The sequence below is a fragment of the Hippoglossus stenolepis genome, chromosome 13 (genome assembly GCF_022539355.2).
Source record: "Hippoglossus stenolepis isolate QCI-W04-F060 chromosome 13, HSTE1.2, whole genome shotgun sequence".
In the NCBI taxonomy this organism is placed as follows: domain Eukaryota; kingdom Metazoa; phylum Chordata; class Actinopteri; order Pleuronectiformes; family Pleuronectidae; genus Hippoglossus; species Hippoglossus stenolepis.
The window spans coordinates 817381-845231 of NC_061495.1; the positions used below are offsets into that span (position 1 = coordinate 817381).

The following is a 27851-nucleotide window of genomic DNA, read 5'->3' on the forward strand; positions in this document are numbered from 1 at the left end:
CACGCACGCACGCACGCACACACACACACTCACACACACACACACACACTCACACACACACACACACAGTCACAGTGTCACACTTCATCTTAAAATGTGAGTTTAACACAGGATTTATGACGTCACTACCAGTCATTAATATTATTATATTTAATAGTGATGTTTATAATACTATTATTATAAACGGATCATTAATTATCATTATTATATGTTGATATTTAATATTAGTGATGTATAACAATATTTCAAGAATAAAGTCGGAATACTGTATTATAAATGAAAAACATAAAGAAGCTTTTATTCTGAAAGGGTCGTAGAGAAGAGGAAAAGGAAGTATATAATAAAGACGAGTCCAAACAACAAGTTAAAAGTAGAGAGAGATCGAGGCGGAGTGATACCTCCTGTCAGCGGGAGCCAGCTCAACTCTGAGTCCAAGTTGTCTCCTGTTTGTCTCTGTACTTGTCTCCTGGTTGACCCTGGTTGTCTCTGGTTGTCTCTTGTCTCTGTTTGACCCTGGTTGTCTCCTGGTTGTCTTCTGGTTGTCTCCTGTTCCTGTTCTTGTGTCTGGTTTCTCTGGTTGTCTCTGTACTTGTCTCCTGGTTGTCCCTGGTTGTCTCTGGTTGTTCTCTGGTTGTCTCCTGGTTGACCCTGGTTGTCTCTGGTTGACCCTGGTTGTCTCTGTACTTGTCTCCTGGTTGTCTCTGGTTGACCCTGGTTGTTTCCTGTTTGTCTCCTGGTTGACCCTGGTTGTCTCTGGTTGTCCCTGGTTGTCCCTGGTTGTGTCCTGAGATGAAGAGGAGACTGCTGCTCGTGTCCAACTCCACCCTCCACGGTAGTGGGTACCTGGGACACTGTCAGGACAACATCTCTGTCTTCTTCGGAAAGTAAGTGTTTGTATTTACATGTACTGAAGTAACTGAAGTAACTGAAGTATATTAGAGAGTAAATATCTTTAAAGAGACACTGAATACTTCAATGTGTTTTTAGCTTTAAACTAAATTATATAAAAGAACATTCCTTTTGGTTTTAAAATCACTTTTATTTTCACGTTTATAAAAAATCCATGTGTGTGTCTATCATGACTCATGACGCCACCTAGTGTCCCATGCTGCTTCTGTCCCAGTGGTTGTCTCTGGGCCTGGAGACGTGTTAGAGGACGTTCAGGGTGAAGTTTCACTCACTGTCCACCGCAGACTTCAGCTCCCCGTTACCTTCAGAGGACAGGAAGTCTGTGGACGTGGGACAGTGAGTCAAACATCAGCTGAAGGTCTCACACGTAGAAGCTGTAGTGTTGAATCAGGGAATCACGGTGAATGTTTCCTGTGAATTTCAGAGACGTGAAGTCGGTTCTGTTTGTTCCTTACGCTCTGCACGACAGAGACGCCTACACCAGAACTGCCCGAGACAAGTTCAAGACTCTGGGTGAGTTCTGTTCATCACTGTTTCATTTTTTATCTTGAATATCAGAGTTGCTGAGCAGAGACAAATGTCCTCGTGTGACATCCTCTGCAGGTTATGAGCTGGAAAGTATCCACGAGGCCTCGGACCCTGTGGAGGCCGTCAGGAAGGCCGAGGGCTTCTTCATCGGTGAGGAGACAGCGTCCACTTCCTCCTTTCCTCCTGTTTGTTCTCCTCTGTCCTCCCACTGGGTCCTCACTGTCTCCTTCTCACTCCTTGACTCTGGGTCATGTGACGTGTCTCTACAGGAGGAGGGAACACCTTCCGGCTGCTGAAGAGTCTCTATGACAACAAGGTGGTGTCGGAGATCAGGAGACGGGTGTTGGAGGTGAGTCGACATCTCCTGAAAGTTGAGAAGTTGTGAAACAGTTTAGAAAGAAACTGGTCGAACTGGAGTTTCACTTTGTTTCGAGCACAGAGATAAAATCCTACATTTCATTTCCTGAACAAGAACCAGGACAAGATGTTGTTTTGATGTAGCGTCTGCAGGGAGGAACCAGAAGTGGCACCTTCTGTCCTTCTTCCCTCCTCATTGTAACCCCCCCCTCCCTTCAGGATGGCGTCCCCTACATGGGCTCCAGCGCCGGCACCAACGTGGCCACCGTCAGCATCAGCACCACCAACGACATGCCCATCGTCTTCCCTCCGTCCTTCTCCGCCATCGGCCTCGTGCCTTTCAACATCAACCCTCACTACCTGGACCCCGACCCCGGCAGCCGCCACATGGGGGTGAGTCCGAAGCAGACAAGGGGCCGGTGAGGGGCCGGTGAGGGGCCGGTGAGGGGCCGGTGAGGGGCCGGAGAGGGGCCGGTGAGGGGCCGGTGAGGGGCCGGTGAGGGCCGGTGAGGGGCCGGAGAGGCTCGTCACTCACTGAGCCGCTCGGTGAACTTTCACCAAATGCATCTGTTACTAAAACAAAGACAAAATCAATTTAACTTCAGAGAATAAACTGAACTGTAGAAGGAAGCTGCAGGAAACAAGGTTTTCTACCTGTGGTTGTTATAAGTTCCTTTTCAGGGGAAAGACGTCTCACTCACCTTTTTACAGAATTCATCATCGTCAACATTTATTATAAACTTGAATTATAAATCATTTATGTTGTAAATTGTAAGTAACTCATATAAAACTTCATTTTGTCAGAAGATATTTGTGTTATGTCTCATATTTAATCTGCAGTTTCCACAGGAAATGAAGCAGTGAGACTGAAGGGAGATATGAGAACAGGGTCATTGTTTCAGAGGAGAAACCTTTGACTCTGGTCACAGTTACATCGTCTCTAGAACGTGTTACTCAACTCGTTCATTCATTCATCTTTAGTTATCATGGTTTTATTTGAGACTATAATCAGTTCAAAGTCTCTCCGGCTGTAAACTCCAGCTGATAGTGATGCTGCACTGATGGACTTTGTCTTCAGAGTCTGATCTGGATGTGATAAATATCTGCCTCGTTAGGTTCAGAGCTTCAGACTCTTCAGTTCAGTCCTAAACATCAGGTGTGAAAGGTTCCTCAGACCAAGAGGAGTTCTGGGTCGGGATCAAACTGAACCTGGTTCTGTTCCAGAGTGAAAACACTTTGTTGGATAGTTTGGACTGACCAATCACAGGAAGTAGAGACAGAATTAAACAGTAGAAGAAGAAGAGGTAAAGGTAGACGAATGACGACGTACGCATGTCTGACAAAGTTCTTTACTTCTTTAAACACTAACCCGATCAAAATGAAAACTCTTCTCTTCATATTCAACCCTGAATCGAAATTTGATAAAAAGTGTTGGACTGTGAATAAAGATGGACGACATTGACGACTCCCAAAAGTGAAGCCAAAATGTCTTGAGTGCCCCCTGGTGGCTGGCTGCAGTATAGGTCATAGTTAAAATACATTTGAATATAAAGATGTTTCTGTTAATTCTTCTTTGTCTTGAACAGGAAACCAGAGAGCAGAGGATCACTCAGTACCACGAAGAACCCGACACACCTCAAGTCCTGGTGAGTGGTTTGAGTCCAGAGGAACCAGACTCAAGGTTCTTCTACATGTTTCCTCAGGTTGGAACATGAAGGAAACGTGGATTCACATGACTTCATTGTTTTGCACCAACCACAGGAACGTCTGCGTCTGTTGAACTTTGTGTTTTAGGCTCTGAGAGAAGGGTCCATGCTGCTGGTGGAGGGAAACAGAGCCACGCTACTGGGAACCACTAAGGCCAAACTCTTCAGCAGGTAAACCTCACATATCAGTTCTGTCTGTAGGAAGCAGGACCCACATGAAGGAGATTCAAACGTACAGGAGTGTGAGATCCGCTCCACTGAAGTGAGCAGGAAGCAGAGGAACCAGGAGACGTCGGAAACCCCCTGAACACTCACTTCTCTTTATAGATTCTCTATAGACCAAGATAAACTCAGCTCATCAGCAAAATCACTTTCAGACTCAACTCGGCTCATGTTCTCTTCGCTGGTGATTATGAAACTGTTGCAGGTTTATGACCAACATGACGTCTTCACTGGAAATGCATGATGGTGTTTATTGCTTGGATTCCTCATTGTTCGGGGGTTTAGTGCCTTGCTTATGGGCACTTTGACCCTCTGGAATTGAACAGTCCTCATGAACCCGTGTCCCTGTGATTTGATTGGTTGTTTCAGGGGACGACCCTCGGTGGAGTACGACCCCGGCAGCGACCTGAGCTTCCTGCTGACGGACGGCGGCCCTTCGTCCTCCTGATGCCACACATCGTCTCTTCTTCTTCACTGATCCTTCTGCTTGAATCACAATAAATGATTTAAAGAAACATCGTTGTCTGTGTCGATTGAAGTTTGACGTGACGGCTGCTGTGAACTTTAATGTTTTCATTCACGTCATAGACTGAATTAAGATGGACGACATGACAGCTCTGCTAAAGTGAAGCCAATTCATGTAGATCACCCCCTGGTGGCTGGCTGCAGTATAGGTCACAACCCCTCCTCCTCCATGTTAGCAGACTCTTAGTGTTTCTGGGGTTTGGTTTTAATAAGTCATATTCAATGACTGGTGAAATGACATCATCACCACAAGATGGCAGCGTTCGTGTCTGAGATATCTTTTCTGGAGGAAGTGGAGACGTGTCTTCGTCTTTATTTATAAACAGATTTATTTGGTCTGAACCTCCTCGTCTCAGCTACAGATTCTGAAGCAGAGCAACCATCAGCCACCAGGGGGCGAGTCAGACGGTCCGTGGTGTGAATGTATCATCGAGTTAAAGAAGCACAGTTAACAAGACGAGACGTAACACCGAGCCAAACGTGAACAAATCAGTTTATTTCATTCTAAAGGTGAAATCATCTGTGTCAAAGTTATTTTAGTCTCTAGGTGAAAGAATAGATACATCAAAAAACCCCTAAAACATGTTGTCACGGCAGAGGAAGAGAAACAGTGGTGTTAAATATAAAAGAGTAGAAAGAGACGCTGCAGATCCGACTCACATCAACACGTTCAGTCACTTCTCAAACCTCAACCCTCAGCTTGTTGCTCAATCTTTTGTAAAAAGCCTCAGGTCATCAACAGTGAGTAAATCAAATAAGGCAGAAAAATACTATAAAAGAAGAATCTGTTGAGTGAAGTCCAGTCCGGTCAGTTCGTCAGAACGAAAAGGAATAAACCCAGACGTCCTTAGAACCTGTTTAAAGTTAGATCAGTGCAGTAAAGTCAAGATAAACCTGTTTCCATCTAACACAATAAAACGTCATCTCTGCAAAGCTCGTTAGTCTAAAACAGAAAATCCATTTCCTCCAGTGGAGACAGCAGATTCCACTCAGAGTTCAACAGACAGGAAGTGAAACTCCGACGTCAGGTTCGGTCTCCGGAGGAATTCTGGGAGTTCACTTTAATGCCTCGTTTCTTTCTGCTGCTGAAACTAAAACACTAATGTTCCTGTGGACTGATTCTTATTCTTATATGTTCTTCTTATGAACAACTTTAAACATTAGTTCATTATTTGAACCCAATATGGGTGAAGTTATAGCAAAGTTTGTGTTTTCTTTCTAATACTTTCACACACACACTCAGACACACGTTAAATAACCAGCTGTTTTCAGTCGATGTCGTTCTGAGCAGAGCCGCAGACATATTCAGAAAAATACTATTTTAAAATCAGTGCTAAACTAAAAACTGTAAGTAACTATTAGTTAAACCCCGCCCACCTCACTTCCTGTTGTCATGACGTTTCCAAACGTTTGGCAGCGATAAACGATTATTTCCAACGTAAATGAATCTGAATCAAGGAATTCATTAAAACCTCTGATTTAAGAGGCTGAAGGTCGTTTATTAAAATAGTCACTTTTCTGATGACTCCTCACAAAAACCAAACTTTGCCAGTTTGGTGTTGAGAGGGGCCGGACCGCCTCCTGTCAATCATCCCTCATCATCACTGTCCTGTATTAAAAACTAAATAAAGTGAGAAAGCCGCAGCAGCGAAGCTCTGACAGGAGAAGTTACACACACAGGAAAAACTAGAGGACGATATATTACTGACGCACTTTAAACTAAAGAATCTTGATCCAGAGACGTGAAAACTGCTGCTGATGATCTCATGTTGCTGCTGAGACACTTTGACACACGGCATTATTACATTTTAATAGATTTTCTGATGATGGATTTATCTCTCAGTCGATTGAGGTCTGAGTCCAGGTCTTAAAACACCGAGGAGCTCAGAGTTGTCCTTCTGAATCAGCAGCTCTGGACTTTCAGGGCAACAAACACAAGCAGCTCAATCATCGTCTTGAGTTTGGAAAAAAAGTGCAAATTAAATATCAGGCCAAGCCACGAGGTGCAGATGAAGTCCTCAGATCTCCAGAGAAATGTTTGCTCCTCTAGATGTTTGGATCCCCTGAGATGAACATGTCCACAGAGAAGGTTAAAGGTTAGTGGACACCAGGTCACCAGAGAATCAGAGAATCCTTCCTGAATGTCGATGACAGACGTGCAGCTTGAGGACTCAGGATTCTCAGGATCTGATCTTCTGATCTGAAACCATGTTTCTGGAGCTGAGAGGAGTTCATCTGGGACCAGGACGTTTGGCACAAACACAACAAAAAACTAAATCCCTATGGAAACCTAACCCAGTACCATTATCTGCCACTCGGCGAATACAGTGAAATTCTCTCAACAGCCTTTTACCCTGATTCTCTCCTGGACCTTTGTCCAGTATTTACAGAGTTTGACCACTAGGCGTCAGTGTTGCCGTTCTCCTCTGGCTGCAGCTGCTCCTTCTCAGTGCAGTCGTCCTGGGGGGGGCGGACTCTCTTGAAGAAACCCAGCTGAGGAGAAGAAGACAGAGACGATCACATGTTTAGTGTTGGGGGGGGAAACATTTCTCTGGAAATAAATACATGTAAGTAATCGTTTCTGTTTCATAAAGAAAGAATCGGTGGAAACTGAAAAATAAAACAGATGAGAAATAATCAAATAAACGACTGGAGATGTTTCATCACTGTCGGATCAGGAGGCCTCTGATTGGTCCAGACTCCTCCTGCAGCAGGACAACGAGCCAAGCACGCCAACATGAGGACGTGTCCTCAGAGACAACAAGGACCAGGAGTCCTGCAGGAGGGGGTCTGGTCCCACAGAGACCTGCTCTGGTCCCACAGAGACCTGCTCTGGTCCCACAGACACCTGGTCCCACAGAGACCTGGTCCAACAGAGATCTGGTCCAACAGAGACCTGGTCCCACAGACACCTGGTCCCACAGAGGCCTGGTCCCACAGAGACCTGGTCCAACAGAGACCTGGTCCCACAGAGACCTGGTCCCACAGAGACCTGGTCCCACAGAGACCTGGTCTACCAGCTCTTTTCAGTTCTTATAAGAACGTTTCTGTTTGACTGAATGTTTGAGTTGATCAAAGTTCCAGTTCTACGAACGCTCCCCTCTGGAGGAACCAGAGTCCGGTGGTTCAGACATTAACAGAGGATCCCAGATGGTCAGATTGTTCCTCACCTTGTACATGATGAAGATGAGCAGGGCCAGCAGCAGCAGACCTGCCAGCACGGCCAGAGCCACCACCCATGCTGGGACGGACTGAGGAGGTTCTGCCACCCAAATCACCGACACCGTCACCTGGAAACACACTCAGTTACCTGGGAAGACTCAAGCCCTCCAGGTGTTTGTCCTTTAGCTGCTGTGTGTGTCTGTGTGTGTCTGTGTGTGTCTCACAGTGGTGCTGTTGGACGGTAGCTCAGACACCAGGTTCTTGTACGGCATCTCGATGACACTGAAAGAGGCTGTAGCTCGAACCTCGTACGAACGATTCTGATTCTCAGTCTGAAAAGAAAAACAACGTCAGTCTGACAAACGTTCTTCAGTCACAAAGATCAAACCTTGAGGAACTGACCTGGGTCCTCTGAAGTAGCTCCTTTGTTTCAATTCAAATATCAAACTCTACTGATATCTACGACTTATTGTTTTCAGGAAACAGACTTTGATCAAACTCTGTTGTGCAAATGAACTATTCCAAGAAATCTGAGACAAGAGTTGTGTTGTGTGTTTCTTCACCCTGAGGAGGTTTTTGACACCCAGTCGGGAGTAGATGGAGAGGATGGCGTACTTCTTCCTCTCCAGACGGCCCACCTGACACTTCAGCCTCAGACAGGCTGCTGAGGAGCAGTCCTGCACACACACAGACACACACAGAGACACAGACACACACACAGAGACACACAGAGACACACACAGAGACACACAGAGCACACACAGAGACACACACAACAACACACACACACACAGAGACACACAGAGACACACACAGAGACACACAGAGACACACAGAGACACACACACAAACATTAAATTGTTAAATAATTGAGTCATAATGAAATAAGTCTTGATGGTGTGTGTGTGCGTGTGCGTGTGCGTGTGTGTGTGTGTGTGTGTGTGTGTGTGTACCAGTATCTGCACATCAGTCTGTGAGTCTCTGGACTCCAGGTCTCTCTTGCGAACATGGTTTCTGTTTCTTCCCTCCGTCTCTCGCTCTCTGGGCGGGATTCCGCTGATGTTCTTCTCTGAGGTCAACGGGTTCTGACACACACACAATATATATATTCAATTATCTATAAAGCTTCAATCTATACCAACATGTGATCGTTGAAACTCATCAGAACTGTGTTAAATCTGAAGCTGGGTTATTTTTAAATTTTATTTTCAAACCTGCAGAAATCTGTAGTTTTTGATCAACAGTACATTTTGTTTGGACCAATCAGGTGAACAGAAGTTTGGTTTGAATGAGGGTCGGGCGCTGGGCCTGTGTTTTCCTCTGGGGCCTGATACACTGATGGTCGTGGGTTTTGTTGCTCCACCAGTTGAACAATGCACTGCAGCAGGTTCTGTGTGCATCATCATTTAAACGTGCACGTATGCAGCGCGAGTGTTTCTCACCGACACGTTGAGCGGGTTGATCTCGATGTCGCTGGTGCAGTTGATGGGTCCATCCGTCTCAAATCTTTGGATGTAGAGCAGAGAACCGTTCCTGAACTGGTACGGCCACTGGACCTCCAGAGCCGCTTTACTGATGGTGCTGGGTCCACTGTTCAAGAGCTGAGGGTCCAGTAGAGTTAATGCGAACCAACAACCGACAAACACAACTGAGACTGGGATCGTGCACTGACGTTAAATAAACGTTTGTAAAAGATGTTTCTGTCATTTCTGTTCGTTCTTATCTCACTGATGTTTGTTAAAGTGTTTCTGATCAGTTTGGTTTGAATCAGTTATTTGATGATGTAAAAACAGGCGGAGACTGACTCCTTTATATCCAGATATAGTGTGTGTACCTCATAGACGTGTAATATCTCTGGTCCGATGTCGTCTCCATCCACAGGAGGGTCTTTAGGTTTCCAGTTTGCGATAGGAAGCAGCACCTGACCAGGGGACGACGACCTAGGAAGACCCACACACACACACACACACACACACACACACACACACACACACACACACGTGAAAAACACAAACTACTCCAGTTGTGTGACTGCTCGAATTGTCTTGTGACGGTGTTTTACCCTCTGATGGACACTCTGGCGAGGACAGCCAGCTTGGTGACGCTGGAGGCTCGAGGGCTGGTGTTGTTGTACTGGTTCGAGCTGAAGAAGAAACACACATATCCTTTAATTATTGCTGCAAAATAAAAAACTGAACAATAAAGAAACATAAAAAAACATGTATATGACAGATACAAGAACAGATGGATGTTGCTTTCTGTTGCTGCTTTGTAAGAAGCAGCCTTTGACCTGATAGAGAAAACAGACGCTCCTCTGGTTGTACTTGTAATATTATAAACAGAAAGAGTCGCATTGGTTCAAATACAGACTAAGTATTTTACACAGTACAGAGCTTTAAATTAAAAAGTCACTGCTTCAGATTCAGTTCAAAAAGAATCACGTTAGAGACACATTTGATTTTAGTTCCCTCACACATGTAGCCAGCTTCCTGATAAACTGATCATAGTCCGACTAAGAACTCTGTGAGACGATTCAGAGCGATGGTTCGGATACACAACGACAGCCACCTTCTGAAATCCATTCTTTTCAATGGTCTGCGCTGCACAAGGATGATATCCTCAGGAAGGTGACATCAAAATGTTAAAAATGTGTTTTGTGTGTGTGTTCGGTTTTGACTGAGCTGTGATTCAGAAAGGCTGTTACAGATTGTCGTTGTAGTTCTGGGTTTATACGCTCAAAGCTTAAAAAACGGACTTTCACTAACACAGAGCTGAGGACTGTGGGTGACTAAGACTATTGAAACCTATCATTAACATACTTCTACCCCCCCGCTCTGTCCCACAGAAGTACAAACACACAGAGGAATGTAGAGAGACGGCTGCTTCCTGCTGTTCCAGGGCTTTTGGGATTACCAACGAGCTCTGGGTGAAAAACAGCTCAGCTGACGTGACGACTGTTTACAAGCTGCTCAGCGGAGCACGTTGTCATCACAGCAAATAAACAACGTATCGCTGATGACGACTTAGAGGACGCGCACATCAACGTGTGATGGAATGTAAACACACATTTTCTGTCTCTGGATTTCACCCAGACAACAACCACACTGATGTGTTTTCAGTCCGGATCAGAAATAATCCGACACATGTCACATGACTTTTCAAATACACCGGTCATGTGATGTAAACAGGAAGTAGATTGTCTCTGCAGTTGGTTGCTTAGTAACAGAAACTCCTCTGAAGGAGGAGCAGTGAAGGTGAAGAGTCAGAGCAGGGACGACGAGGTGGAACTGTAACTGACAGGAAGTGTTACTGACAGGAAGTGTTAGCGACGCTTTGTGTTCACCGCTGGTAGTCGAGTCATGTGACTGATGAGAACCAATCAGGAAGAGAACGTGTCATCGTTTACAAACGTCTGACTTTCTGTTCGTCCAGATTAAAACACAACCACAGAGTTTTCAAACTGCGGTCTTTCAAAATAAAAGCAGCTGAATTGACTGTGATCAGCTCCTGGTCTTTCAAAATAAAAGCAGCTGAATTGACTGTGATCAGCTCCTGTTCTTTCTTGACTTGATTGACTGATCTCCTGTTTGCAGTGAACTCAGTGATGAACAGAAGTTACTGGATCACTGTGACACTGGATCATGATTCTACATGAACTGCTGCTCACTCTGGTTTCTCTGGTTTCTCACTGGATCATTTCAGGAGGTTATTTAGATTTCAGGAGATGACGTCATCCTCACATTATGTCGTTATGCTTGTTCAGGTTCTGATCCTCTCATACAACAAGTGAGTGCTGGACTAAGACAGACAACTGACAGGACCGTACCTGACTATCTGCAGGTCAAACCTGACAGACGTGTCCTCCTCCGACAGTTGGTGCACGCTGAACCTCAACTCTGCCAGCACCTGGCCAATCACAGGAAAAAGAGACAGCAAAGGACCAATCAGAAAGCAGAAGGAGACTAAAATAGGTGGTGTGGAGGAGTGTCTTATTATGAGTGGTTATATATCAGAAACACTAAAGACACATTCCTTTGTTTTCCCTTATATTTGAATTTATTGTCAACTAAAATCTGCTCCACCAACTTCCCACAACAGCTTCAGGGTGGAACCTCAAACACCCAGAATGCATCATGAGCACGCCCACGGGTACAGTGATGTGGTCACTGACCTTGGTTCCTCCCTTCATGGGGTTGCCCAGGTCACACACCACCATCTTGGTCTGGTTTTCCTTCTTGTAAGCACAGGACAGCCTGGAGAGAGTCTGTAAATAAACACACAACTGTCAGCATCGCACAAGGTTCCACCACACATTCATCTGAGGGGTCCACACTGGGCGAGATCCAGAGACTGTGCAGGATGTGTAGAGTGAGGACCACACAGCTGCGTGCTTGGTGTCAGTGTTTGGTTGGAGTTACTGCTTCCTTGCTCTCACACCACCTCATCAACGATGGTGAAACACATGGATGTAAACATTATATAGGATGAGCTTCCTCCAGGGGTGGAGGTTTACTCCATCGTCGTCCTGGTCAGGTGCGACCGCTGGTCTCAGTCGACCACATGCTCCACACTCGTATGCGTTTATCCTGTTGCACTGTGTTTATAAAACGTATAAAGGGACGGTACCAGACTGCGGACGACCCCGGTGAAGTCGGCCTGCTGCGGAGGGTAGACGTGGAGCTCGGCCTCGTAGGCACCCTCTCCCTGATTCTCAGCACTGACCATTAGGGTCAGTGCGTTGTCATCGCCAATGTAGATCTGCTCACGGTCGCTGCGACGACAAAACGTTAAACAACAAAATGACGACAAGAGAAATCAGTGAGATGAAACGCTGCGGACTGAAGGAATGAACAGAGAGCCCCACCTCTTCACTGTCAACTTCAGGTCTGGTTTACAGATGTTGTCGTCTCCACAGTCCAAGAGGATGTGAGCCTGGGAGGAAGAAAGGAAGGATCAGAGCAGAGAGAAAAGACACAAACAGCAGCGGAGGAGATCGGTGGTTGGATGATGAACACCCAGACGACCACACCCTCACACGCCGGTGTTACCTGCTTGGTGACGTTGGAAGGGGTCGAAATGTCGAGGATGGGCAGCAGTCCGGTGTTGTCCGCCGCCTGCTGGTAGTCCAGATTGTATTCCATCGCTACAGAGATGGGAGTGATCTTATCTCGAAACTCACGATCGTCCTGAGAGACAAAGACGTTAAGATAAATAAGATAAGAAACGCTTTATTAGATAAGAAAGCTGCATTGAGCAGCGACTGGTTCATGTTGATCTCCAGACAACAGATGTGTGTCTGAAGATAACATGGAGATGTATGTTCGTGTATATTCAACACTGTATTTATCATTTATTTTGCTCATATCTCTAAAAGCCATTTTCATTAGTCTGCGTTCAGAGTTCGTGTCATTTGCGTTGTTCTTTACCCTGAGGAAGACGTACTGCTCCTCGCAGGCTTGAACTTTCCCGTTTAACACCGTCATGTTCTTGGAGTACTGAAAGGTCCGACTGTGCAGAAAGAACACGCGCTTCGTCGCCTCCTTCTGCTTCAGACGATCCACAATGAGGTCTACTTGAAACTCTGGAAGCGAGGATTAGAACAGAAAAAGGGGATGAAGGGAGAAGATGATGATAATAAGCTGGTAACTGAAGGATCTTTTGTGTTTTACTCACTGAGAGTATCTGGAGCTCCACGGCCGCTGGCCTTCAAACAGTACTTCACCTTAAAACTGCAAAACACACACAGTCACAACCCCGCACACACACACTGCTCGTTTCTATCAGGTCTACGGTGAAACACGCTCCTGTGGTTTGTGACAACGTGTGAGTCAATGTCACTGCGAGAGGACGAGGTCAAACAGGTGAGAACTCACCAGGACACGAGCGTGGTGCTTCCAGGAAGTGTGCAGGTCTTCTCCTCTGGGTTGATGATCTGAGGTGTAATGTCCAACGTGGCGTTCACACTGATCACAGGACGGGCTCTGATGAACCAATGAAAACACACACACACACTTCTTTTCAACTCGCCGTGTAATACAACAGGATGAAAACGTCAGCAGCTTAAATCAGTTAAATTCATCCACAGCTTCTATAAAGTCAGCGGGAGAAAAATGAACGACAGCAGCAGCTCTTTGAAATCAGAGGTGGCCTCGCTCGTTAAACTCCTGAGAATACATCAGCAGCATCACAAACCCAGCAGGGGTGCACACGCACACGCACACACACACACACACACACACACACACTGTGAGTTCTGTTTACCTGTATAAAACAGCTTTGTCTGCTCCAAACACTCCCACTATTAAATCTGGAAGAAAAAGACACAGATGTTCATTTCATTCCTGCTGTGCCTCTCAGTGTGTGTGTTGTGTGTGTGTGTGTGTGTGTGTGTGTGTGTGTGTGTGTGTGTGTGTGTGTGTGTGTGTGTGTGTGTGTGTGTGCGTGTGTGCATACCTGGATATCCATTCTCGTCTATGTCAGTGTTTCCAGTCATGGAGTATCCAAAGCTAGCAGGCATGTAGCTGGACGCCCATTTCCCCTGCAGGACCTGAGAGAGGAGACACAACACACATCGTCCTTTAGAGGTTCGGTTCTGGGTTCTTGAAGACGAACACAAAGTGCTGCCTGCTACAGACAAAGAGCAGTTTGGGTAAAACCTTTAAAGTTCACATTCATTTACAGTCCAGAATTTGTCTACGTCAAGATCATGTGACACGATGAAGAACAGAACGACTGGTCACTGAGGTGATATCGTGTTTGGGTTTTTTCAGGTTAACTTTATTCACATTGTGACGCGACACCAGGATACAGTTATAACCTTTGTTTACAGGCACCTCTGTGAAAAACGTCTGTGAACACTAATGTCTCAGCGTCCAGTGGAACCTCAGTGAATACACAGGTAGTCATTAAAATCAGTGTTGGACAAAGTCAAATGTGACCCGATGGTGGCGCCACAGGAGAAAACAAGGCTTCATGGATTCATGAATATCTTCATTTTCACAGTTCGGTCGCTTGAGCAACTAATGTGAGTAAAAGTCCAATCTGGTTCAGATGTTGGACTTACCTGGGAAGGTGACGGGTCGGGCCCTTGAAGGCGGCCATTGTGGATGTAGACCAAGCCATTGTGGTCGGGACCTCCATAAGGAGAAGAGATGGCCACATCTGGAAAGAGACGTGAGTGTCAGGAGACATCGAGCTCAGGGTCTGGTGTGTGTGTGTGTGTGTGTGTGTGTGTGTGTGTGTGTGGCATCTATTACCTTTGTATCCGTCCAAGTTCAGGTCTCCCAGGGCTACGATGGCAGAGCCGTATCTGGCGTAGACTTGTGACCCCGTCAGCAGCTGGGGTGGGTGGAAGGAAAAGCCACCTCGCCCCAGGTAAACAGACACCTGGAGGACACACACACACACACACACACACACACACACACACACACACACACACACACACACACACACACACACACACACACACACACACACACACACACACACACACAGTTTAAGACCCCAGCAGGTTAAAACAACAACAAAATACAGAACATATAAAAACTGTTTGAGCTCAGTGTTTGGTCTCCACCCCCTCCTGTGAAGCAGGAAAATGCCAAATGTGTGTTTCCTTACCTGTCCCACCTCCTTGAGTTTTCCATCTGAGCCTCTGTCCATGAAGAGAGGAGCTCCGACCAACAGGTCGACCAAACTGAGCGACAGACATGAAGGAAGATCAGCGTCATTTCCTTCAGAGCACGGTCGTGTTTCATGACACGTGACACTGACTTTGCTACAGCTGGCACACGTGTGTCGTTAACACAGCATGTCACGACGAGCTAGTGTACTTTTACTGTAATACTCTAATTACATGAAGTACTTTTACTCAGTCAATGTACAGACATAGACTTACCCGTCATTATTAACATCAGTCGCAGCGACTGAATGTCCAAAGTAAGCAGCCATCTACAAGACAGAGTAGAGGAGGAGCCCAGTTATTTCTCTGGTCGGGACACCCCGTGATTGTTGGAAGAGGCGAATCGACCGATTATCCTCAAGTGTGCAGCAGCCTTAACCCCTCCCACTTGTCCCATTGTTAAAATCACAAACACAATATCTTAATGAAAGGCGCTGACGCCGGCCTGCGGCAGAAGTGAGTCCTGCAGCTCACCTGCGTTCCTGTGAAGTTCACCATGGACTCCATGTTGAGGCCGTTGAAGATGTTCACCTGAAACATAAACCTGTTTCAGTCCAGCTGTACATGTTCTCCTGTCAGCATCTGACCAATCACAATGCAGCTTGTTCACCACAGTAGTGAAATATTACCACAGTTTGTGTTTCACATCTAAAGAAGCAGAAGGAGATTGTCGGGGTCAGACTCGTTCACGACAACAGGAACATGTGAAATGTGTTTTACTAGGAAGCTGCAGGATAAAAAAATGTCCAAAGCAACTGACTGCGACGTGTTCTCACATTTAGAACCTCCAGAACATTTCACGAACATGTCTGAAAGCAGCAGATGGGCCACATATCATATTTGTGTCAGACGCCATACGTGTGGGAGCATGTCTTTCTATATTTATGAGGGTCAGTTTTAGTCCAACACCATCATTGTGGGGACATTTTGACTTTGTGAGGACATTTTGGCCGGTCCTCACTTTCTGACCCCCTTTAATGGACTGTCTGAGGGTTAAGACTTGGTTTGAGGGTTAGAAATAGATTTAGGCATTTATTTGTGATGGTTAGGGTCAGAGGATGCATTATGTCAACGAGTGTCTTCACAACTATAGAGAGACAAGTGTGTGTGTGTGTTAAACACTTACATAACCCAGAGCCTTGTCTCCCCGAGGTACTCCGGTCACATAGTCTACAGAAGTGAGGACAGGCAGTCATGGTTTGATTAATACTAATATATTAATAGTTCATTGATTAAAGTTGCAGCTCCACCTCATTGTGTTCACATGCAAGATTTAAAACAGAAAACAAATGCAGAGGTGGATTCACGGAGGAATTCTTCTTCAGAGCTGCGTTGATCTACTGACGTTAGTTAAAGCAACACTGAGCAACTGTTCTACCTGAAGCAGCAGCTGGATGAGAGTGAGTCTGATGTGTGAGTGTGAACATGAGAAAGTTTCCTCCTTCTCTCCCTGAACGTCTGTTCTCTGTGACTCTGCTGAGTGGGTTCCATCTCCTGTGAGAAGAACTGACTGAGAGTCAGCTTCAACTGTCACAACCAGCTGCAGCTGAAGAGTGAAGCTGAACTGAGATCAGTTCAAAAGACTCTGAAGTTATTAACAACCAGAGTTTATCTCCAATATTCAGCAGGAAACTTTGAAACATGAAGAGTTCTGAACAGAGTTTGGTGGATTTGTTAGAGCAGCAGCTCTTTTGGTTCAGGAAGCAGAGGATCATGGGTAATATGCAGTGGGACGACACACAACACATTGATTCACTTTGTTTTTTCTACACATGAAAACCACTTCATCACGTGGACACTGCAGGGGGCGCTGTTGCTCAGTAACAGTTACCTAATGTTGCACTAAAACTGAAATAAGTCCCACTCATCTCAGCCTTACCTTCCTTTCCATCGTCATTGAAGTCTCCGATTGTCACAGAGTAACCTGGTGGGCAGTCAGACGACGTCATTACTCATCCAATTACATCACCACGCAATGTAGATAACGAATGAAAGATGTGAGTGCATGGTTACCAAGGTAACTGTCGTCGTACTGAGCCCCAGCGGACTTGGTGGTGAGGGTGTTTCCATACTTGGTGATGTACTCCTTGTCAAACCGGGTAAAAATCTCAGAGACGTCATCCGAAATCAGCTGACCTGAAAAGGGGAGGAGTAGAACGTTAGAGAAGAGAAAAGAAGAAGAAAATTAAAAGATGAACACTGAGAACAAAATGTCTCCCAGTAGAGTTCATACCTTCACTAACGCTCCCATTTACTTCAATATCAGTCCTCTAAACATGTCTGATTTCTGACTTATTCTCTGACCCATTAAAACATCTTTCCACCAATTCCTCTGGAAATCTATTCAGCTGTTATTAGGGAGGAAACAAACAACCCGAAAACAACAAGGAGCGAAATGAGGAGAGAGGACAAAAACAGAACCAGGACGAACCAGAGGAGAAGATGGAGAGAAGAGAGGAGGAGAAGAGAAATGAGCACAAGAGAACAAAAAAATAAATAAAGAAGAACTGAGAAGAGACGCCCAGAGGAGAACTTAGAGAACTTAAGAGACTGAAAGAGACGTTAAGAGACTGAAAGAGACATTAAGAGACTGAAAGAGACAGAAAGAGACGTTAAGAGACTGAAAGAGACATTAAGAGACTGAAAGAGACGTTAAGAGACTGAAAGAGGCGTTAAGAGACTGAAAGAGACGTTAAGAGACTGAAAGAGACTGAAAGAGACGTTAAGAGACTGAAAGAGACGTTAGAAGCGTTAAGAGACTGAAAGAGACGTTAAGAGACTGAAAGAGACTGAAAGAGACGTTAAGAGACTGAAAGAGACTTAAAGAGACTGAAAGAGCGTTAAGAGACTGAAAGAGACGTTAAGAGACTGAAAGAGACGTTAAGAGACGTTAAGAGACTGAAAGAGACGTTAAGAGACTGAAAGAGACTTAAGAGACATTAAGAGACTGAAAGAGACTGAAAGAGACTGAAAGAGACGTTAAGAGACTGAAAGAGACTGAAAGAGACTGAAAGAGACGTTAAGAGACTGAAAGAGACTGAAAGAGACATTAAGAGACTGAAAGAGACATTAAGAGACTGAAAGAGACGTTAAGAGACTGAAAGAGACGTTAAGAGACGTTAAGAGACTGAAAGAGACTGAAAGAGACTGAAAGGAGCGTTAAGAGACAGAAAGAGACTGAAAGAGACGTTAAGAGACTGAAAGAGACTGAAAGAGACTGAAAGAGACATTAAGAGACTGAAAGAGGCGTTAAGAGGCGTTAAGAGACTGAAAGAGGCGTTAAGAGACTGAAAGAGACGTTAAGAGACTGAAAGAGACGTTAAGAGACTGAAAGAGACGTTAAGAGACGTTAAGAGACTGAAAGAGACTGAAAGAGACGTTAAGAGACTGAAAGAGACGTTAAGAGACGTTAAGAGACTGAAAGAGACTGAAAGAGACGTTAAGAGACTGAAAGAGACGGAAAGAGACTGAAAGAGACGTTAAGAGACTGAAAGAGACTGAAAGAGACGTTAAGAGACTGAAAGAGACTGAAAGAGACTGAAAGAGACTGAAAGAGACTGAAAGAGACGTTAAGAGACTGAAAGAGACGTTAAGAGACATTAAGAGACTGAAAGAGACGTTAAGAGACTGAAAGAACACAGGCAGCAGAAGATATGATTTTATACAAGTTTGTTTACAAGACAATGAACTTCAGAAAAACACACAACTTGTAATTAAAGGAGCCACAGAGTTAACAGCTGTCTAATCAGGAACAGAGCTGTGTGTGTGTGTGTGTGTGTGTGTGTAATTGTAAAGTGTTGACCCGACAGGAAACAATAATTAGCTCACACACCCCAGGCAAAGAGGGAGGGAGCAAACGTATGTGACCGACTCACTAAACTGTGTCACACCCTCTAATGTCAGACGAGTAGACAAACATGGGTTACAACACACTGCTGACACACACAAGCCTCACCTGCTCATTAAACTCTTAGGGTGGAGTGATGCACACACCACACACACACACACACACACACACACACACACACACACACACACACACACACACACACACACACACACACACACACACACACACACACACACACACACACACACACACACACCAGAGAAGAACTCACCCTGCCAGTAGAAGCTGCCAGGTCCTCCCACCACCACTCTGTTGTTATTCTGAAATCACAAAAAGACATAAGGACATTTTCCAAGTGGACGTCTTCGTCTTCTACGTGTACAGCTCCTCTTCTTCATCCTGAGATCTTTGTGTTCTTCCAGTTTCACGTCCGTCACGTGTTAGAAACCTCATCAACACGTCCACTCGCTCTCTGGGAAGCTTCCACACATTGTCCTGCTGTGTCCTCACATGGACTCACTGACATGTTACACACATTTTACCAGGAGGCTGCAGGAGAAGATCCAGAACATGTCCAGAGACACTGACTCAGACATTTGTTCTCACATAGAGAACCTGCAGAACATGTGAGGAACATGTGAGGAACATGTCCAGAGGGGCAGAATGTCAGAACGCAAATGTCTGAGCGAGGACACTCTCGGCCCCTCAGTAAAAAGTCAGCTGATGTGAGAACACTTTCTGCAAACTAACAGACAAACACACAAACTAAAAGCTCCTTGACGGAGGAGATGAGGTGTTCTGAGTTCGTCTTGGATACCGACCTTCAGGAAGTCCACGCTGAAGCCGGCCTGGCAGAAGCCCTGCCCCTCTGGTGAGTTGGCCTCTGGACAGAGATTTCACACATTTTATCATCAATAACAAAGAGAATCCGATCGATGAGAAACCATTATTACAGATATTCGGTGAGGACCTGTCAACATCTAACAAACACAACGACTACAAATGATTGATTTAACTTCACGTCTATCAGATGAGATGACCTAAGTGGTTCTTGGTTCTAGACCAGCAAAGTGTTGGTGTCGCTCTCTAACCATCGACCTCAGGCACCAGCTCTGAACTGCCTTTGTGGAAAAGGGATATAGATTCTGGTTTTTGCTGACCTCCAGTGGTTTGACGGTTAGTTTCAACCACAGGGGGCAGTAAAACACTGCTGCTGATTAAACTTGCAACACCTCTGACATGCGTTCACATGAACGGAAGACAGACGAAGAGGACGAGCAGAGGAGAGGAACGAACTTGATCTGCAGGGCGAGTACTCCACCACTGTTCCTCCTTTCTTCAGGTAACACGTTCCCACCGGCTCCCGCTCAGAGACGCCGAAGGTCGACCACTGGTACAGAGGAGCACAGGCCTGGAAAACACACACACATCCCATAAATAACATGATTAATGTGCACAGAGGAGCAGCGTCAGTGTGAGGAGAAGAGCTGCAGCGCAGCAAGTCTGAGCACAAGCATATTGGAGTGAGAGAGCAGGGTCTTAAATGAAAGCCTTATAAAATCTGAACATGAAAAAAACCATTAAAGTCTCCTCCTCAAAAAGTTCGGCCACTGTGGAAATTTCTTCCTTGTGTCTTTGGGCCTTAACTATTGGCAACACTGCCCCCCCATGATTTCCTGTGGTACTGTTCTGTTTCGTCCGTACCTGTGAGCTTTCAGAGAATTGAATTTTCTTACCAGGATGTGCTCTCCATCGGATCGGACCGAGGCACCGAACCACTGCTTGGACTTAAACTCCATCTGAGCACCGTCTTTGTTGATCCTGTCATCTGCAAAGAGCGAGAGCCTCGTTACTATCTGCGACCTCAGAGAACCTCATTGGTCAGATCCTCTTGGACCTGCAGCAACATCAGATCCGTCACATCAGAGACAAGATATCGATACAGCGATATATTGTCATCCTGACTCATGGGATAAAATGAGCGACACGCTGGCGTCAAATATCGATATTTAGATAATTACATTTATCTATATAGTTTGGACTTTTGCCAGTTTATAGTAATTTTACATTGGAATGAAGGCACATGTGGACAGTACCTCAGGTTTTGGGGACTGGTTCGATGTCCCAACAGTATGAGATAGTAATTTGTTTTTAGTATTTGAGTTACTCTAAATCCATCTTCCTGTAACAGCTAAATGAATCCCAGTTAGAGATTAACACAGTTCACAGAGGATCCTGTAAATCCTGTCCTGTGCATGTGTCACAGAAACACAGGGAACAGACCTGAGTCCCATTGGAAAACAGGAGCTTTTTCAATCTCAGCCAACGAACGAGCAACAGAAGAGTTAAGAAGTTTAACTCGAGATATAAAGAGTAAAACTGACGATAGAACAAAACTCAATGGAAGACAATCTGAAGTTTATGAGAAACTTAATAAATGAAAATGCAGTAAAAGACATTGAAAGATAAAAGTAAATAGAATAAGAGTCACATGTGTTGATGAACACACACTGAGGAAGTGTTTGGGAGTTTCCCATCGTGGGGGAAAATCCAGCTTCTCTCCTGAATCTGTGATGATGGTGCTGAGGCAGCCACACATGAGGAGTATAGAGCTCATCAGCGTGGTTCTGGAAGTAAGATTCATGTTCTGAACAGAGATTGTATTTATCAGCCATAATATATCAACTATCTGAGCTACACTCACCACAAGGTGGCTGTGAAACCATATTATATTCTCCTGTAGAAGCCACAAGTCTGAATGATAGGTTTTTATTTGGTTTTGTTCACGATGTCAAGGGAAAGTACGACACTACCCACAATTCTCAAGTGTAGTAGAGATGTCCCTGATTGGTGGAGCTCGCTGTTACCATGGAGATCTTTACCACGTCAAAGTTTTACCTCGATTACGATTGATGAGCGATTATTCTCTACTAACAACTGTTTTCATTGTTGATTCAACTGCTGCTCATTTATTTGACTGATTGTTTAACAACTTTAATCTGTGTTCCACTCACTTCCTGCTGCAAAATAAAAACAATACTTCAAATTTTAAAACAGCACCGTGAGCAGACGAGTCACTTTCTGTACGAAAAACCACAGGAAAACAAAACACTGAGTCAGTCACACACACACACACACACACACACACACACACACACACACACACACACACACAAGATTCCAGTTAATTCTGTTTTAGGTCCTGTAAAGCTTTAGCCAGCGATCACGCAGGTCAAATCAATAACAAAGGTCTCTATTGTGGTGGAAACACACACACACACACACACACACACACACACACACACACACACACACACACACACACACACACACACACACACACACACACACACACACACACACACACACACACACACACACACACACAGATACACAAACACACACACATTTTCCTGCTGGACTCACTCTGACATTTTCCAGATATTTTACCAGGAGGCTGCAGGAAAAGTTCAAGAAAATGTCCAGAGACACTGACTCAGACATTTGTTCTCACAAAGAGAACCTGCAGAACCTGTGAGGAACATGTGAGGAACATGTGAGGAACACGTCCAGTGTTCTGAGGTGGAGACGGGATCCTCACTGACTGAGAATGTTTCTGAAGTGATTCAAAGTGAGTTACAAACTACACGACTACTTTAGAGGAGAAACTAGTGAGAGAACTTTTTCTTTTCCAGTCACAGACCATGTCAGCTCGCTCTGCTGCAGGATACTGAGGCTCAGCTCAGCCTCTCACGTCTGGACACATTCAGGAATGTGTTCTGTGTTCTGTGATTGTAAAGATTAACTGTTGTTCCTTCATTTACTCAGACTGAGGGTTATCATGCTATTTATTGTTTAATGGTCGTCCCACTGGCGGCTGTGGCAGATCTTTGTTTTCATGCTCCTGTTTAAATCAATCTCAAATGAAAACTATAATAAAGAAAACCTTCATTCTTTTTGCAGCAGAAGGTCGAGGACTCTGACTTCTACCTCATGTTGCAGCTCGTCATGAAGTCATTACTTTTCATTACGTGCTGTGAAAAACATGTTGATAAAACTGAGAGCTGCAGGAGAGGAGCAGAGAAAACTCCAAAACAAAAAAACTCCATACGTATTTCAAATAACTTATGGAGAGTAAGGAATGTAAGTTCAAGTTTCTATATTTAGAATCTTAAGGATCTATATGTTTTATGTGTCTACTGATGAAGAAACATGTCAGATTTTAGTATTTCTTGATTTATAACATAATTTCAGTGCTTTCATTATTTATTGTGGTTCCTTGACTGACAGAAACTTTTAGCTTAAAAATACCAACTTCAACACCGGAGGAACATTTCTACTGCACAGTTAAGAGGGTTTATTAGTTTTAACAGGTCACTTCTGGGGACATGAAAATACTTACTTTCTTGGAGACGCTCACAAACATGGACTGAACATAAACTCAAGTCTAAACAGGAAGAACCTCGGTGTGTATTCACTTTAAAGTCCCTACAAGGACATTTAAAACGAGTCCACACACATCAATGAGTCGCCTTCCTTTTATTTCCACATATAGAACACAAGCAAGAACACGACTGAACACGTGATTACACACAGATTAATGCAAACCAACACAGGCACTCGTGCAAACACACACACACACACTTTTATGTATAGGTGAAGGTGGTGAGAAGTCCTCACTTATTGTGGACAAAATGGGGCGTGACGCATGTTAAGAGCTGTTCGCTGCTGCAAACAACGAATAAACCTCCACGACAGTTCGTCCATCTACTAGACAGACATGACTATGAGGAATCAAACATGTGACGTCTGTTTCACTGGAGATTTGAAACGTTGGAGGAATGAGCATTTTTTATTTTTGTATGTTTCCTGATATTTTCACAGTTTCCTTCTGTTTCCTGTGTGACAAGAAACAAGAGTGTGAATAACTGTTTCTCAGTTGAAAGCTGTGGTCACACAGCAGGATATGTGGGATAACTGGGAACCAGCACATGTGTAAAAGACAGACAGCGTCCGGCAGACTGTACAAAACAGATCACATGTTTACAGCCTGGGTCAGATGTGTGGAGTCATTAAAAAGATCATAACAACAAACAGCCTGGTGGCCTCGTGGTTAAGATGGACGCCATACAACCACAACTGCTCTCAGACCAGCTGTGGTCGTTTTCTTGTAACAGTAAAAGCTCTGCCATAAATAAAAACATATAGTATATATATAAATATATAATATATAATAAAAAAGTGTTTGCCGTCCAGTGCAGCAGCATCACTAAAAGACTGAACAGAAACATGGACGTTGTGGGAGAACAGCTGTGCTGGTTAACACTCACTGGTTCAGGAGTAAACAAAGCCAGTCACTGCTGGTTTATCAGTGTCTCACTGGGCGTGGACAGTGGTTGTATTTCAACACTTCTAATCTGATGAAACACTGAAGCCAAGTTTCTGAGGACAGACATAACCCACAGCTTTCATAACTCACCCCTTTAGTAGTATCTATCTACTACTTCCAGAAATCGGTCTGTGGAACGGTTAGCTGTTCGACTTATCGGCTTCACAGTAAAGTAAGTGTTTAGGTCAGATTTAGACAGATTGGTAATATTAATAAACTTTGATTAAACAGGCGACCAGCGCTCTGTAGCAATGACATGGTCTTTGACGACTTGTTGTCATTTTGCACATGCAGGTCCCATCAGGCCCAGTTCACATTGGAGTCTGATACTGGCCACATTTTACAAGATGATGTGAACAGCTACATAAAGAAAAGTCTGAATTGGGCAGTAAGGTTTGCAGTGGGAACAGTCTGCGAGGCACATGAGGAAGAGGAGGAGGGTCTCAGGGAGTTCGCTGCTTTTTGGTTTCTTTTAATCAACGTTAATGAAGTTTAGTAAAAAGACAATGGTTCAAATGTTCAGGCTATCACATGTTTTCTTTAATCTCATGTCTCAATCTGCTTCAGAGGCTGAGAGTTCTTCAGAAAACCTTCAGGTAGTTTTCAAACACGCTGAGGTTTGGGAGGGTTTTCTTTCGGCCCCTCAGGTCTGAATGAGTCAAAGCTGCGGTGTTCTGAGGACGTCATCCAACTTGAGCTGAAGATAAATGTTTAATACCTGAGCTGTCGAACAGCAGCTGGTGGCAGGATGAGGAGCTCCAGGGGCAGCTGTACACCGCTCCTCGCTCCACCACGCTGCTGCTGGAGGCCGTCGTGTTGGCCCGAGGTGCTCCAATCAGAACGTCCGACCTGAGGGGACAGGAAGTCATGTGATTAACCTTCAGAGGACAAGATCCCACAGAAAAGACACCTTCTATGGCATGTTTATCACTGTTAGAAAAAGAGATTAGTCATAGAACATGAATGTGTTTACCCTTTCCTGCTCTAATTATCATGAGGGAAAAACCATCATTAGCATTAGCACAAGCTGTTAAGAAATAACAGAGAGAGACGTCTGAACCTGTGACGAGGACAAGAAGCTCCAAAAGGAAACTTCATTCATATCTTGTCAAAAAGACAAAGGAATAAAAGCTTTATATCTTTAAACCAGTCACATACAACACGGTGTACGAGATCATCTGTAAACTTCATCCATGTTGAAAGATCTGGGGTCAGACTCCTTCACGGGATCATCATCATCATCATCATCATCATCAGGGACAAAATAACTTGATTAGGACGACTCCTAATAAAGAATTAGTTATGAGTACATTGTCCCAACCCAGAAACCAATCAGCTGATGTCTCAGTCCAACCAGAGACTGAGTATAAAGTCAAAATGTCTCCGTCCAGGCAGAGCTGGGACCAGTCATGTGTTTCCTGTCTCTTATCTCTGGACTCAAACAGCAGGAAACAGGAACAGGACAGAAACCAGACAGTGACTGATCAAGTCTGAATGTCCTTCATGTGGCTCCAGGCCAGAGGAACCCTCCTCTCTGCTCCTGCTCCCTCAACCAACATCTTCCTCACGCTGCTGCTCGAACCTCAACAACTTAGTGTTGCTCATCATCTTCCTCATCATCGTCTTCACCGTCACAATCAAAGACACAAGCTGTACATGTCCATCATCACCAACATCTTCCTCACGCTGCTGCTCGAGCCTCAACAACTTAGTGTTGCTCATTCTCCTCATCATCATCATCTTCCTCATCATCGTCTTCACCATCACAATCAAAGACAAAAGCTGAACATGTCCATCACCCTCCTCTTCCTCCTCATCACCCTCCTCCTCTACCTCATCACCCTCTTCCTCCTCATCACCCTCTTCTTCCTCATCGCCCTCTTCCTCCTCATCACCCTCTTCTTCCTCATCACCCTCCTCTTCCTCATCGCCCTCTTCCTCCTCATCCCCTCCTCCTCTTCCTCATCATCACCCTCTTCCTCATCCCCCTCTTCCTCCTCATCACCCTCCTCCTCCTCATCACCCTCTTCCTCATCGCCCTCCTCTTCCTCATCGCCCTCTTCCTCTTCCTCATCATCACCCTCTTCCTCATCGCCCTCTTCCTCCTCATCACCCTCCTCCTCTTCCTCATCATCACCCTCTTCCTCATCGCCCTCTTCCTCCTCATCACCCTCTTCCTCATCACCCTCCTCTTCCTCATCGCCCTCTTCCTCCTCATCACCCTCCTCCTCTTCCTCATCATCACCCTCTTCCTCATCGCCCTCTTCCTCCTCATCACCCTCCTCCTCCTCATCACCCTCTTCCTCATCACCCTCCTCCTCCTCCTCCTCCTCCTCCTCCTCCTCACCCTCCTCCTCTTCCTCCTCCTCATCACCCTCTTCCTCATCGCCCTCCTCCTCCTCCCCTCCTCCTCCTCACCCTCCTCCTCATCACCCTCCTCCTCACCCTCCTCCTCCTCCTCCTCCTCATCACCCTCTTCCTCATCGCCCTCCTCCTCCTCACCCTCCTCCTCCTCCTCACCCTCTTCCTCATCACCCTCCTCCTCTTCCTCCTCATCACCCTCCTCCTCTTCCTCATCATCACCCTCTTCCTCATCGCCCTCCTCCTCCTCACCCTCCTCCTCATCACCCTCCTCCTCTACCTCATCACCCTCCTCTTCCTCCTCACCCTCCTCACCCTCCTCCTCCTCCTCCTCCTCCTCCTCTCCAGTCTCACCTCTGGTTGCTGGGGGGCTTGAAGAAGTCCACTGAGAAGCCGAAGTAGCTTCTCTCTGGGCCGGAGAACACGGAGGGACTGTCCACGTCCAGGTTGAACGAGCCGGAGCTGGGGAATCGAACCCAGACGAGGACGAGCAGAGCGAGAGCTGAGAGTCCGCCCGCCATGACCACAGGCTCCGGTCACTGGTTAGCTAGTTAGTTGTCTAGTTAGTTCGCTATTTAGATAGCTAGCTAGCGTCCCCACTTCGAACTAGTTTAAAATGTCGTCCTGTTAGAAACTCTCCTCCAGAGTCACAAACACAACACGTCGTCATGTAAAGTGTTCGATACCCGAGTCACAGCGAACACTGGGGCCGAGAGCGGAGCTCGGTCCGGCTGCTAAAGTCTGAGGACAGAGGAGGAAACAGGAGGCGAGGACAGAGGAGGAGACACTGAGACACAGTGAGAGACATACTGACACACATCCGGTTCATACCTTTCAGAATAAAAGTCTGCTACGACGGAAGCGTAGTTTCAATATGATCAGTGACTGTATATAAAGAGGATCAGTGACTGTATATAAAGATGATCAGTGACTGTATATAAAGATGATCAGTGACTGTATATAAAGCGATCGTGACTGTTATAAAGGATCAGTGACTGTATATAAAGATGATCAGTGACTGTATATAAAGATGATCAGTGACTGTATATAAAGACCATCAGTGACTGTATATAAAGACCATCAGTGACTGTATATAAAGATGATCAGTGACTGTATATAAAGACGATCAGTGACTGTATATAAAGACCATCAGTGACTGTA

At 45.3% G+C, this 27851-nt stretch overlaps 3 protein-coding genes across 9 annotated transcripts in view; 2 read left to right on the plus strand and 1 right to left on the minus strand.

Annotated features, from left to right (window-relative positions):
* LOC118120114 (abl interactor 2-like) overlaps positions 1-27851 on the plus strand; it is an 882953-nt gene that overhangs the window by 799333 nt on the left and 55769 nt on the right. The gene's annotated exons all lie outside the window — the stretch shown is intronic.
* Positions 593-4237, plus strand: si:dkey-69o16.5 (Alpha-aspartyl dipeptidase-like). 2 transcript variants are annotated; one of them, XM_047342564.1, is made up of 9 exons: positions 593-884; positions 1334-1422; positions 1513-1587; positions 1707-1786; positions 2014-2187; positions 3381-3440; positions 3589-3671; positions 3828-3906; positions 4092-4237. In XM_047342564.1, exons 1-9 carry the CDS (start codon positions 790-792, stop codon positions 4221-4223), a joined length of 867 nt encoding a protein of 288 aa, XP_047198520.1. In that variant the 5' UTR covers positions 593-789; the 3' UTR covers positions 4224-4237. The 2 variants fall into 2 exon arrangements, with proteins under 2 accessions (XP_047198520.1, XP_047198521.1); XM_047342565.1 differs by lacking the exon at positions 3828-3906 and having other exon boundaries at positions 597-884.
* itgav (integrin, alpha V) lies at positions 4723-27498 on the minus strand. The gene is made up of 32 exons (XM_035174425.2): positions 27045-27498; positions 25048-25178; positions 20677-20768; positions 20237-20351; positions 19762-19823; positions 19212-19260; positions 17104-17226; positions 16970-17014; positions 16217-16260; positions 15565-15621; positions 15307-15359; positions 15030-15105; positions 14666-14795; positions 14473-14570; positions 13863-13956; positions 13671-13716; positions 13283-13390; positions 13083-13138; positions 12836-12990; positions 12458-12595; positions 12274-12341; positions 12036-12180; positions 11581-11673; positions 11236-11315; positions 9472-9552; positions 9244-9349; positions 8852-9010; positions 8363-8494; positions 7973-8086; positions 7634-7741; positions 7418-7537; positions 4723-6740 (listed from the first exon to the last, which is right to left on the minus strand). The coding sequence occupies exons 1-32, from the start codon at positions 27209-27211 to the stop codon at positions 6648-6650; spliced, it is 3138 nt and encodes a 1045-aa protein (XP_035030316.1). The 5' UTR covers positions 27212-27498; the 3' UTR covers positions 4723-6647.